General features: G+C 39.3%; 1 protein-coding gene across 1 annotated transcript in view; it reads left to right on the forward strand.

The window, feature by feature from the left end:
* itgb6 (integrin, beta 6) overlaps positions 1 to 13154 on the forward strand; it is a 43446-nt gene that overhangs the window by 11832 nt on the left and 18460 nt on the right. Inside the window, exons 7-8 of the mRNA XM_052028686.1 lie at positions 1628 to 1723; positions 5113 to 5202. Of these exons, the coding sequence (XP_051884646.1) occupies positions 1628 to 1723; positions 5113 to 5202 (186 nt within the window). The remainder of the gene's footprint in view (positions 1 to 1627; positions 1724 to 5112; positions 5203 to 13154) is intronic.

The raw sequence follows: 13154 nt of genomic DNA on the forward strand, positions 1-13154 counted from the left end.
CAACTAGGGATGAGCAATAAGTCACCACATTGCCAATGATGGCCACATCCTATGATAAATAAATAAGAAATTTCACAGTTAGTTTTTCCTTTGCCTGCAGCTCCAAAAGCACAATTTCTGATTTTGCTCTTTTCCTTTTTCATGTATCTTAGGGCTCTTATTTATATCACCTTTTCAACCCAGGCTTCTGCCACTTCAAGTCTAAGGTCCTCTAAACCTTCCAATTTATCTTTCCCGCTTTAACCCCAGTCCCAGCTAGTTCAAATGGAGACTATCCCAACATATAGTTTGTTCCTCTCCTAGTATTGGTGCCAGTGTCCCCTGAAATGGAACTCCTCTTTCTGACACTAGTCTATCACCATATATTTACATCCCTTATCTGTTTATTAAATTAATATAATGCTAAGAGAACTGACTGAGGAAGAAATTGTCAGAGAAATGCATTTTACAAAGTTCGTTAATAAAGAGTCTTTGGTGAAAAAAATGAAAGTTTTGAGTAATCCAAAAATTTTTATCAGACAGGTATGTGAGTCAAAGATTGCCTCAAGGGAAGTATTAGTGCGGTACAATGATTTCATGTTTATCTGTTTTTCATACAGTTTTTTGCACATCTGCATTATTTGCACATACTGCACTCATCTGTGAGGAAGGTGGCACCATTCTTGAAAAAACGTAAGGGCATTTGGCAGTCATGGTAATGAGTAGGGACCATGGTTGAAACCTAAGGCCATTTGGAAGTGTTCTTGTGGATTTAAAGGAAGGTCAGAAAATTAATTCCCAGTTTAAAATATATTAGTTATCCTGATAGGACTTTGAAGAGTTTGTAAGGGTAATTTGATAAAGGGATAGAAAGTAATAGACACTTTGTGCATTAATTATTTCAATTGTACAAATTTTGGAGGACCAGAGTTTACATTTGCAAGTTATATAGGATAGAATTTGGTTGGTAGTAAGTTAATTCATTTCTTGGAAAATACTGGACCTTATTTGAGGAATGCTGATTTTTTTAATATATTCCTTGAAAAGAGAACTGTAGCTGTTTCTGGGACGAAGATTATGGTAGTTTAGTTGCCTGCGCTGGAGAGGAATCTCCCTTTTATTTTCCTAATTAGGCATTTTGTGAGTTTTATTTTCACCTTTTCCCAGATGTCTCAATGTGTTACTTAAAAGCAATAAACTGTAGATGCTGGAAATACTCAACTGAACTGACCTGCCAAATATTTCCAGCATTTTATTTCAGTCTATTGTGGCCACTTCAACCATTACAACTATGTAGAACAGGTGAATGGAACAGTAGGTCTTCCCCTGTTCATTACATTATACATCTGTATATTACGATAAGATGGACTCTTGATCTCACAATCCATCTTGTTCTGACCTTGCACCATATTGTCTACCTGCACTGCACTTTCTCTGTAACTGTGACACTTTACTCTGCATTCTGTATTGTTTTACCTTGTACTACCTCAATGCACTGTGTAATGAATTGATCTGTACGAACAGTATGCAAGACAAGTTTTTCACTGTACCTTGGTACGAGTGACAATAATAAACCAATTCCAATATATTATTCAACTGAACCATAAAACCCTGAATAATTTCATTTTACATTTCTTTTTGATTGTAGGAATATCCTTCACTTGGACAGCTAATAGAAAAGTTGGTGGAAAATGATATCCTGTTGATTTTTGCTGTGACAGATGAGCAGCTAAGTATATACAAGGTAATTTTGTTCTCCATTGTAACTGAAAACATTTCAACACCTTCAGTGATTAATATAAGATTCAGAAAAGGTTCCTGCCTAATTGGGTCAAGAATATACTTTCCTTAACCTTTCTGAGTATTTTGTATCTGTGAATGTTGAGTGCTGAGCTCTTAACATTTTTAATCCACATGTCCATTATTGCCCCTTCAGTGTATTTCCTCACAGTTATTTGTAGTTGTAGCTCACTAGCCTGATTCCTCACACTTCAAGCATTGACACACAGCTCTCCACCAGTTAGAGAGCATTTACTGAATGAATCTTTGTGATAGCAAAGGGCTTTATTTAATTTATCACTTATCAAAGGTTTTGTTCTCTACATTAACTGAGCACATTTAGAGACTGCCTTTCAAGCACAGGTCAAACCAGTAGCATTTAATAGCTTTTGATTTGGAATAAAAACTCTCTTGAACACCTACAATTTTCCATCTGACAACATTGGCCATTGATGACTGACTTCAAGTTTCATCTTGTCAAACCAATATGGTTTGCTTTTGACTTACTCCATCCTTGCAAGGAGATTGACTTGTTTTTGACTTTTTTTCTCACCTTTCACGGCAGCTAGAATCCCTGTACCTTGTGTTATTTGAATTTTCCCATATAAAAGGGTTCTTTAGGAACCCAACCTCTTTGTTAGGTGGGGGAGAGCTATACATCTACTCCAAACCTACGTTTGAATTCTTCATAGGCCTTCCTTGTATGCTGCTATCCAAGATGGTACTACTTCCTTTTCTAGCGTCTGTTTGATACCCTTTCTCCTGCAAGCACTTTATTCCTTTTTTCTACACATCACATAGGACTCATGGTAATGATTATAGAAATGCTGTCTGAGCCAACAGTGGAATATCTTATAAAAATTGCATGTCTATGCTTCGCTCTATTGCAGTCCCTTTCCCATTGGTGCCAAGGTGTGGACTGCAGTCCCCTTTGAGATTGCTAGTTCTTTTTATATAATTAGGATAAATTTTATCCTGTGGAAGTTGAAAGACTTGTAGGTTCCTACAGTACCCCATATTCATCTTTGTATTTCTAAAAATAAATATTTGTGGCTGGACATTGAAGCAAATATTTCATCACAGTTTATGGTATTTGAATCTCAGTAATTTCTTTAATTTTGAAATATAAATTTGCAACATAGACTTTATAGTTATTAAGATACATTTTCCTGGGTCTATACCCAAGCAGACTGAACTGCCCAGATGTTGTGAAAATTAGGTAGGATGAAGCATATATCTATAAAGACACCGATTTATATTTTCAACATCCATTGTGTCCAGGAAATTCTGTACAGTTTGGTTCAGACTCAGGAAAATTTCCCATGTTATGACTCCATGGGAAAAAAAAGCAATGTTAATAAAATCGTGAACATGACTTTTGCCTGTTCCACAAACAGTTACTTATCGTCAAATGCTGTAGTCTAGCTGTAAGAATATTCTTTGCTATCCACTCCATTTGAATCGGTTAATCTAATAGCAACCAGTCCAAATTGAGTTTACCACAAAGGAATGTCCTTAGAGCTGGACTGTGGCATTTGACTCTAAACAACCTTTATTTTATGGATCATAAAAAACAAAACATACACCTTTTATCCTTCATTTGTTTAAAGTATTATTGCTCACCAGAGTAATGCATGTCTTCATTTTGGTGCACAATATTGGTGAATCATTTCAACTAGAATCAAGTTTAGTCTTTCATTCTTGAAATACAAATAGCTGAGTTTGTTGAGACGAGAAAATGTAAAGGTAAAACAGCTTGAGATGAATGATTTAGATGAAACAAAAGCTGAAAAAAATGTATTCTTTATTGTTGCAATATCAGGGGCAAATCTTTGTGAATGACTCCTTCTCTCTGGAACAATCCCTTTCGGACTGAGAGTTCGCACAGTACCTGGTTTCCAAGTTCACTCATTGTCCTCAGAAGGTTGTCATAACCTTGTCACTATGAAAATTACTTTTTTCATATGGCCTTTTGATAGCACATGCTGTCTGAAAGCTTTTTCAGAATTTAAATGTCTCTGATGATCAAAGTCATTTGGAAACAGTTGAAAGTGTAATCTTCTTTAAGCTTTTAGTTGAAAAAATAATATTAATCAACTTGAAAGCACATTTAGTGGACCCAAATTTGTTAAAACATTGTATTTAATTAAAATAAAAGTTGATAAAAGTTCATCACTTACCTTCACTCGCTTTTTTAAAGGTAATTCAGTGACCCCATTCAAGTGAAGGGGGCTGTGCTATACGTTGATATAAAGTTTGGGCTAAATGTGAAGTGTATCTGGCTCCTCAGGTCACTATGTTATGCAATGACACTGAGCTCTGGTGAGTCCAGAAGCAGAGTGAGAGATCAGATGTACCTGCATCTAACCTCTGCATTGCAGCGTGCAGTTGTGAAAGTCTGGAATATATGGACTTGTGCTCTGCAAGTAATCAGTGGTTTTGTACAGAACTGCCAGCTAACCATCACCACAATCTGGGCCATTGTTGCATTTGGTAATTATATCTTTCATATGGAACTGGTCCCATTTTGAGACATTGTAAAGCCTCACTGACTATTTACATTGTTTAAATCAAACTAACCAATCATTTTCCCACAATTCTGCTTATACACATGTAAACATCAACCACATAGATATGTTAAAAGTTACATTCTGACAATTGTTCAAATTAGATTAATTTCTCTGTGATGTAAATCCGTTGTTTTCATTAGAGAACCAGTAAGTAATTTTACCCTCTAAATGTTTTCCCAGTATATATTTCCTCACCTTAACAACCAGAGGAAAACATTGGGAAATTTTGAGCAAGGTTTTATTGTCATTTTCACGACGCAGACTTGATGATTGGCTTTTCACACCTTCTAGTTCATTGTGTATTGATTTAATTTCAGTGTTGTTTGACCATCATTATACTACACCTGAACTGAAAAAATAGTGGAGCATTACTGCTTCTTCCAAGTAATTTCAAAGCACTTATAAACTACAAACCATTTTAACTTTAACAGGATTATGCTTATCGGAATGCATTAGTACGATTTGGAAAACAATGTTCATTGGAACAGTACATGAAGTCTAATGACAACATTAAATCCCAATATGAACAATTAGAAGATTCATGTAAGATAGTACCACATTTCAAACCAAAGGAAATATCAAAGAACTCACCAGTCTCACAGAGAAAGAAAAAGTTGATCATTCTCCAATGATATCTGAAATTTTGTCATAATGATTATATTTTGAAAGTTTCTAGCTGTTTTTGGAAATAAAGGCTTATATTCCTAATTGCACAACAATGTATTTTATAAATACACACTACTGTGTTAAAAATAATCCTCACATACTTGTTGCTTTGTTGTAGAATTATGCAAAACTTATACCCGGTGCAACAGTAGAAATTCTCGCAAGTGATTCTAGAAATATCCTTCAGCTGATTATTAAGGCATATAAGGTAAGTGCTTGTATTTTTAACAATTCACATACAAGTCAGATGTCCATAGTATTCAGTGAAAACATTTATTTCATAATTAATTAATTAATTTCTTCGCAGATATTGGGTTAAGTGTTAAATCTGACATCAACCTTTGAATATAGGTCTGGGCATTGCCTGTGTCTTATGGGAAAGATGGCCAATGCCTTTGGCAACAGCAGCATGAGGTGTAGATTGTTATAACATGGTGGGAGTGAAGAGGTGGTCAACTGGAATGTGTAGAATTTCGATCAGCAGGGAGCTACTACAGAGATAGTCCCCAGCATAAGGTATATCGTCAGAACCATGAATAAGAGGAGGGTGAATTTGAAATAATACTGATTATGGGAGAGACAGAAGTTAAGAGGCAGAGAAGGTACAAGGCTTTCTTGTGTATCCATTACTGGCTCACAATTAAATGCTACAACTGATATCTGAACCTTACATTGAGGCCATACTGCTTGCTATTAGCTTTCATTAGCAACTCTGGCATTGGCCATCATTGTTTTAATTAGCAGGATCCAAATTATTGGGCCTTAATATTTAACATTTGAGGTACCCAGGCCTCAGGTGGTTACAGGAAAATTAAAATGGCTGGAGGAATGACATTGGGAATAAGCATGGTACCTCCCTGCCATTTTAACTGGCTGTTTGTCTAGTTCCTGCTATGTGGTTATGTGGTGTATGTGCTTAAAATCAGTCCTCTGGTTTCCAACTGTAATAGCAAAACAGAGCAAAATTTCAGAGATAATGCAATCAGACAAAATAAGTGCAAGACCCTGAGTAAGTAACTTTGTACTCTTTCCATTAAATGTACTTGGCATTAATTCAAGTGTTTAAGAAGTGTTTGATGCTGTCTCTTTCTTTTCCATTCTTTTAAATTTTAATCATCTGATATTCTGTGTAACCATGCATAATAGGAATTTTTTCCAAGCAGATATACGCATGAAACTGTCAATTTAAGCAGTACGAGAAGTTAAAAAAAGACACAGAAACAAGGACGTTGAAACAAGAATGTGTTGGAAGCACTGAAGTAGACATAGCCTCTGAAGTGAGGAAGGTGGGGTGGAGATTGGGATTTCTTTCATTTAAGGAATGTGGACCTTGCTGGAAAGGCCTTTATTTATAGCCCACCTCTAATGCCCTGGAGATAAAGGTGGCGAAGCAGCTTGTTAAGCTGTTGCAGTCTTTCTAATGAAGATACTCAGAGTGATGTTCTGGTGGGAGTTTCATAATTTACATACAGCAGCAACGAAGGAATGGGGATACATTTCAGGGTAGGATGATGTGTGCAATTTGGAAGGGAATTTTGTTATTTTCTCATGGGCTTAAGAACATAAAAATAGAAGCAGAAGTAGGCTATTCAGTCTCCATATCTGCTTGGTCATTCAGTAAGATCAGGGCCTATATTATACCTCAGTGCTGCTTTTCTGCATGACTTTTAGAAATCTAGCAGTCTCCATTATGAATGTACTCAGTGATTGAATCTCCACAGCCTTCTAGGGTAGTGAGTTCCAAAGATTCATTACTCTCTGATGAAGAAATCTCTTCTCTAATCTGTACGTAATGGCCACCACTCATTTAGAGACTGTGACTCCTGGTTCTAGACACCCCAGCCAGTGAATCATCAATTTTGCATTTACCTTGTCAAGCTTTTAAAGAATGTTATACTTTTCTATGAGCTCACCTCAGCTTGGTCTCTTGGGAATTACTCTGGTGAACCTTTGTTGTACTCCCTGTATCAACTATATCCTTCCTTAGATTGGGAGACTACACATGCCCACAAAGTTCCAGATGCCATCTCCAGAGCCCTCACCAGGACATCACTACTCTTGTACGCAAATTCTCTTGCAATAAAGGCCAACAATATATTTGCCTTCCTGATTGTTCATTGTACCTTCATGTTAACTTTCAGAGATTCAAGTGCAAGAACGGGAAGTTGGTCTGAACACCTGTCCTTTAAATTGCCATTAAAAAAAAGCCTTCCTACCTTTTATCTATGGATGACATCATTTTATTTGCTGCCCTTGTCACAGCCTTACTGTGCCAGAAGAGAATGAACTCTATGTTTAGGGTAAGGATAGGATATCAGTCATGGGTTTCTTTGTCCTACGATGGTATCAGGTGTCCTGAGTATTGTTGGAGCTGCACTTGTCAAGACAAATGGGGAATGTTCACACATTCCTGACTTGTTGATGATGTGGCTTTTAAGAGCCAGGAGGTCAGTTATTCACCACAGAATTCCCAGCCTCTAAACTCTTTTGTAGCCATAGTATATGTCCGGCTAGTTTGCGTAAATTTCTGGTCAGTGGTAATATCTGTGAATGCTAAGAGTAAGTGATTAGACTATTTTGTTGGAGATGGCCATTGGCTACACTTGTATGGCACAGATATAAACAATTTCTGCAGCACTACCAACAGGATATTGTTTGCCTTATAGACTTTGCCATATACAGTACTCTCATCCATTTCTTTATTTGAGTCATTTGAATTGGCTGAAGACTAACTTCCAGAAGTTTGGTACCTTTTAGTTTGTCTATACTGTCTGCAGCCTTCACTTCCTTGGATGGTACAGCATGATAGTGCCATATGCAAGAGCGAATCCTTTGTAATCAATGTCAGCCAGAAGTGCTGATTGAAATATCCTGCAGCCTCATCATTCCATTGGCTGTTTATTTGTCCATCATTAATCAAGCTAGATGTGACAGAGCTTTGATCTGATCTTTTGGCCTCAGGATTGCTTGGCTCTGTCTGTTGCATGCTATTATTTGCTGTTTAACATGAATGTAGATATTTGGTTTAGCTTTGTCATGTTAAGAATTCAATTTTAGATATGCCTAAAGTTTATTGTAATGTGCAGAAGAAAGAAATGTATGATTTAGTTAGTTACTTCTTGGAGGCTGAAAAATAAGAAGCAGAGATTATCACAAAACGGTTATAACATGGAAGGAGGCCATTCAGCCTGTTGAAACTATTCTAGGTCCATGCAAGAGCAATTCATCTACTCACATTGTCCTGACCCTCTCCTTGGCCTGTAAATTCTTTCCCTTCATTTGCTGATCCAGCTCCCTTTTGAATTCCATAATTGAATCTTCCTTGACTACAGTGCATACCAGACACAAAGCACTTCATGACATTAAAAGTTTTTTCTTCATGTCGCTTTTGTTTCTTCTGCTATTCCTTGTCCCCTAGTTTTTGACCCCTTTGCCAATAGGAACAATTTGTCACTATTTTTGTTTATACTCTTCATGTTTTTAAATGCCTTTCTCGAATCCCATCACAGAGTCCTCTGTTCCTAGAAGAAAACCCCAGTTTCTCCTGTCTATCCACATAACTAAAGTACCTCAACCCTGAAATCTATTCAGTAAATTTGTTCTGTATCCTCTTTAAAGCCTTTAAGTTTTTTCTAAGGTAAGGCAATGAACTGGATGCAACATTGCAGTTACACCCACACCAGTGTTTTTGAAAGTCTCATCATGACTTTCTTTATTATCTTTCACTGCTAAAGAAGAGTCTGCACCTGAAGCATAAATCTATGTGTTCTCTACGTGAATGTTGTCCTACCAGCTGTAGTTTTCCAGTATTTCTGTCTTATTGCCTTGTGATAAGCAGAATACTGCCTGCCAAGAAGCTACACTGGAATCACTGGAAATTTTCAGAGTGAAATAAAACAAATACATCACATAATCTATTCTTTTACAAAATGCTCTGAAAGCTGTTATTTTTAAATATATTTAGACATACTGGTGAGATTGCAGTTGTACTTTTCACAGTGCACCAAAGCATTAATTTTAACTTACTGAGCATGGTAAAATGAGCAACAATGAATCAGCTGCTTTGTTTTGCAAGTGACAATGAAAACTGGATGAAGTTTAAAACTGGTGGTAGGATGCTATTGTGTGCTTTGCAATACAGCTAAATATGAATTTCTGTTCCAATTCTTCTCCAATCACTGATCTTGTTTGCAACAAGAGCTTCAACCCCTTCTCCCACCTGACTACTTGTTGCCTTTAGTGGCCAAGTAGCCAGAAGCCCAAAATTTCCTCAGTGCATTCAGGGCTTATGTGAAAGGATTGAGTGCAATGTGTCCAAGTTTGCTGCAAAGGTAGGAGAAGAAGTGAGCTGTGAAATTCCAAATAGTCTTTCCTTAACTTTTGTTTTGCAGCAGTATTGAACCTTGTATCCACAAGCTTCCAGCTGTAGTGGAGCTAATCAACAATTGAATGAGGAACAGTTCAACTTACGTCATCTCCATTCCAGAACCAAGAATCTTCCAAACTTAGCCATTGAACTGCAGGAAACGTATTCAGAGACCAAGCTCCAAATCATCAATAACCTGTTCACTGCAGTGTACAGGAGAATGGTCCTTGGTATTGGTATTGTTATTGGTTTATTATTGTCAAGTACTGAGGTACAGTGAAAAACTTGTCTTGCATACCGATCGTACAGGTCAATTCATTACACAGTGCAGTTACATTGAGTTAGTACAGAGTGCATTGATGTAGTACAGGTAAAAACAATAACAGTACAAAGTAAAGTGTCACAGCTACAGAGAAAGTGCAGTGCAATAAGGTGCAAGGTCACAACAAGGTAGATCGTGAAGTCGTAGTCCATTTCATTGTATAAGGGAACCGTTCAATAGTCTTATCACAGTGGGGTAGAAGCTGTCCTTAAGTCTGATGGTACGTGTACTCAGGCTCCTGTATCTTCTACCTGATGGAAGAGGAGAGAAGAGAGAATGTCCTGGGAGGGTGGGGTCTTTGATTATGCTGGCTGCTTCGCCAAGACAACGAAAGGTAAAGACAGAGTCCAAGGAGGGGAGGCTGGTGTCCGTGATGCGCTGGTCTGTGTCCACAACTCTGTGCAGTTTCTTGCAGTCCTGGGCAGAGCAGTTGCCATACCAAGCCGTGATACATCCAGATAGGATGCTTTCTATGGTGCATCGGTAAAAGCTGGTGAGAGTCAAAGGGGACAAACCAACTTTCTTTAGCCTCTTGAGGAAGTAGAGGTGCTGGTGACCTTTCTGGACAGTGGCACCTATGTGATTTGACCAGGACAGGCTGTTGGTGATGTTCACTCCCAGGAACTTGAAGCTCTCAACCCTCTCGACCTTAGCACCGTTGATGTAGACAGGTGAATGTACACCGCCCCCTTTCCTGAAGTCAATGACCAGCTCTTTTGTTTTGTTGACATTGAGGGAAAGGTTGTTGTTATGACACCGTTCCACTAAGCTCTCTATCTCCTTCCTGTACTCTGCGTCATTGCTGTTTGTGATACGGCCTACAACGGTGGTGTCATCTGCAAATTTGTAAATGGAGTTAGAGCAAAATCTGGCCACACGGTCATGAGTGTATAAGGAGTAGAGTAGAGGGTTGAGGACGCAGCCTAGTGGGGCACCAGTGTTGAGAATAATCGTGTCAGAGGTATTGCTGCCTATCCTCACTGATTGCGGTCTGTTTGTTAGAAAGTCAAGGATCCAGTTACAAAGGGAGGAGTTGAGTCCTTGGAGTTTGGTGACAAGCTTGCTTGGGATTATTGTATTGAAGGCAGAGCTGTAGTCAAAAAACAAAAATCTAACATAGGTGTCTTTACTGTCCAGATGTTCCAGAGCTGAGTGTAGGGCCAGGGAGATGGCATCCGCTGTAGACCTGTTCTAGCAATAGGCGAATTGCAGTGGGTCCAGGTTGTCTGGGAGGCTGGAGTTGATGTGAGCCATGACCAACCTCTCAAAGCACTTCATGATGGTGGATGTCAGAGCCACTGGTTGGTAGTCATTGAGGCATGTTACCTTGCTTTTCTTTGGTACCGGGATGATGGTGGTCTTCTTAAAACAGGTGGGAACCTGAGATTGAAGCAGGGAGAGGTTAAATATGTCCGCAAATACTTCTGCCAGCTGATCAGCACAAGATCTGAGCACACGGCCCGGGACACCATCTGGGCCACGTGCTTTCCTTGTGTTCACTCTCCAGAAGACTGATCTTACATCCTCCACTGTGATCACAGGTTCAGCTACATTGGAGGCTGTCAGGGTGGATGGTGACAATCCACTTTCCTTCTGTTCAAAACGCACATAGAATGCGTTAAGTTCATCAGGAAGGGATGCGTTGTTGTTAATGATACAGCCCGACTTCGTCTTCTAGCCTGTTATGGCATGTAAGCCCTGTCATAACTGACGGCTGGTCAGGGACTCTATTTTGAGTCGGTATTGCCTCTTGGCATCCCCAATACCTTTCCAAAGGTCATATCTCAATTTCTTGTACAGATCAGGATCCCCAGATTTGTGTGCAGCAGTCCTCACCTTCAGTAGGGAGCGGATATCCTGGTTCATCCATGGTTTTCTATTCACAACATTTTGGTCCCCCAACTGTCCTGCCCACACTGAAAACACTGCACAAAGGTGATAGATGGTGTATAATGTGGGAAAATCTTATGCTATTCACTTTGCTAAAAAGAATAGAAAAACAGCATCTTTCTTAAATAGTGAGAAACAGCCAGGTGTTGGTGTGTGACTATTTTCAAGATAAGAGACAGGTTTGACTGTAGTAATTATGGGGAGGTCTCCCTGCTACTCGCCACAGGGAAAGTCATCACCAGGTCCTCCTTCCAGTGTGAATTCCATCTATGCAGAGGCACAGTGAATATGATCTTCAGCACACAACAACTTGCAAGGAGCAGCACCAGCCACTGTATGTGGTCTTTTTCAACCTTACCAAAGCCTTTGACTCCATCAGTCAGATGGGACCGTGGAACACCCTCCTTAACTTTGTTTGTCCACATTGCACAAATTCATCTCCACCTTACATTTGCTCAATAAGGACATGCAAGCCATCATTCTAATCAGTACATCTATAACTGAACCAATTACAGTTAAGGCTGGTGTTAGACAAGGCTGCATCATTGCCCTGACACTCCTCTCAATCTTTGTTACTGTAATGTTGCATCACACCTCCAGCAAACTTCCTCCAGGAGTGAAGCTAATTCTGAGAACTGATGGGAAGCTGTTCCGCCTGCAGCAAATACACTCCAGAGCTAAGGTTATCCAAACCTCAGAAGCTGAGGTGCAGTGTGCAGATGATGCTTGCTTTTGCGTACAGTGAAAGCCCGAACTCCAGGCCATTGGAGTTGCCTTCACTGTGGATATGGGCAGATGGGCCATATACTCAACATCCACAAGATGAAGATCCTCCACCCATCTGCTCCTGCTGCACCACACTGTCCTCCAACAATAAAGATGAGACAATGGAAACTATATCTCAGGATCCACCTCTCAGCAAGGGCAGCCAGCAGTGATGAAATTCGTCATCAGCTTCAATGTGCCAGCACAGCCAGTGGTTCATTAAGGAAGATGGTATATGAAGATCAAGAGCTCAGATGCAGAACAAAATTCCTGGTCTACCAGGCAGTAGGGATCCTTGCCCTCCTATATGCTACTGAGACTTAGACTAATTACCGCAGGCATCTCAAGAAAAATACCACCAACGTTCTCTCTACAAAATCCTCTAAGTTCACTGGAATAGCAATCAAATCAATTCCAATGTCCTCTCCCAGGTCAATAATCCCAGCACCAAGTTACTCTCTGTTGGCTACCTTGGGGCATGCCACATCAGTTACATGCCCGACACAGGACTCCTGAAGATTACACTCCATTCTGAGCTCTGTCATGAAAAGACAATATCAGGTGGACAGAGGAAATGGTTTCTGCTCAAAGCCTTCTTGATGAAATGAACATCCCTGCTGACTCCTGGAAATCCTCAGCTCATGACTACCGTAAGTGGAGAAGAAGCTTTTGCAATAGTATTAAGAACTTCGAGACCATGCATTGGGAGCACATAGAAGATTTGGTGAGACCACATCTGGTGTATTGTGTGCAATTTTAGTCATATTACCTAAGAAAGGATTTACATCTGAGAACAGTGTAATGTGCATTCACTAGG

The sequence above is a fragment of the Pristis pectinata genome, chromosome 1, assembly GCF_009764475.1.
Source record: "Pristis pectinata isolate sPriPec2 chromosome 1, sPriPec2.1.pri, whole genome shotgun sequence".
Taxonomy (NCBI): domain Eukaryota; kingdom Metazoa; phylum Chordata; class Chondrichthyes; order Rhinopristiformes; family Pristidae; genus Pristis; species Pristis pectinata.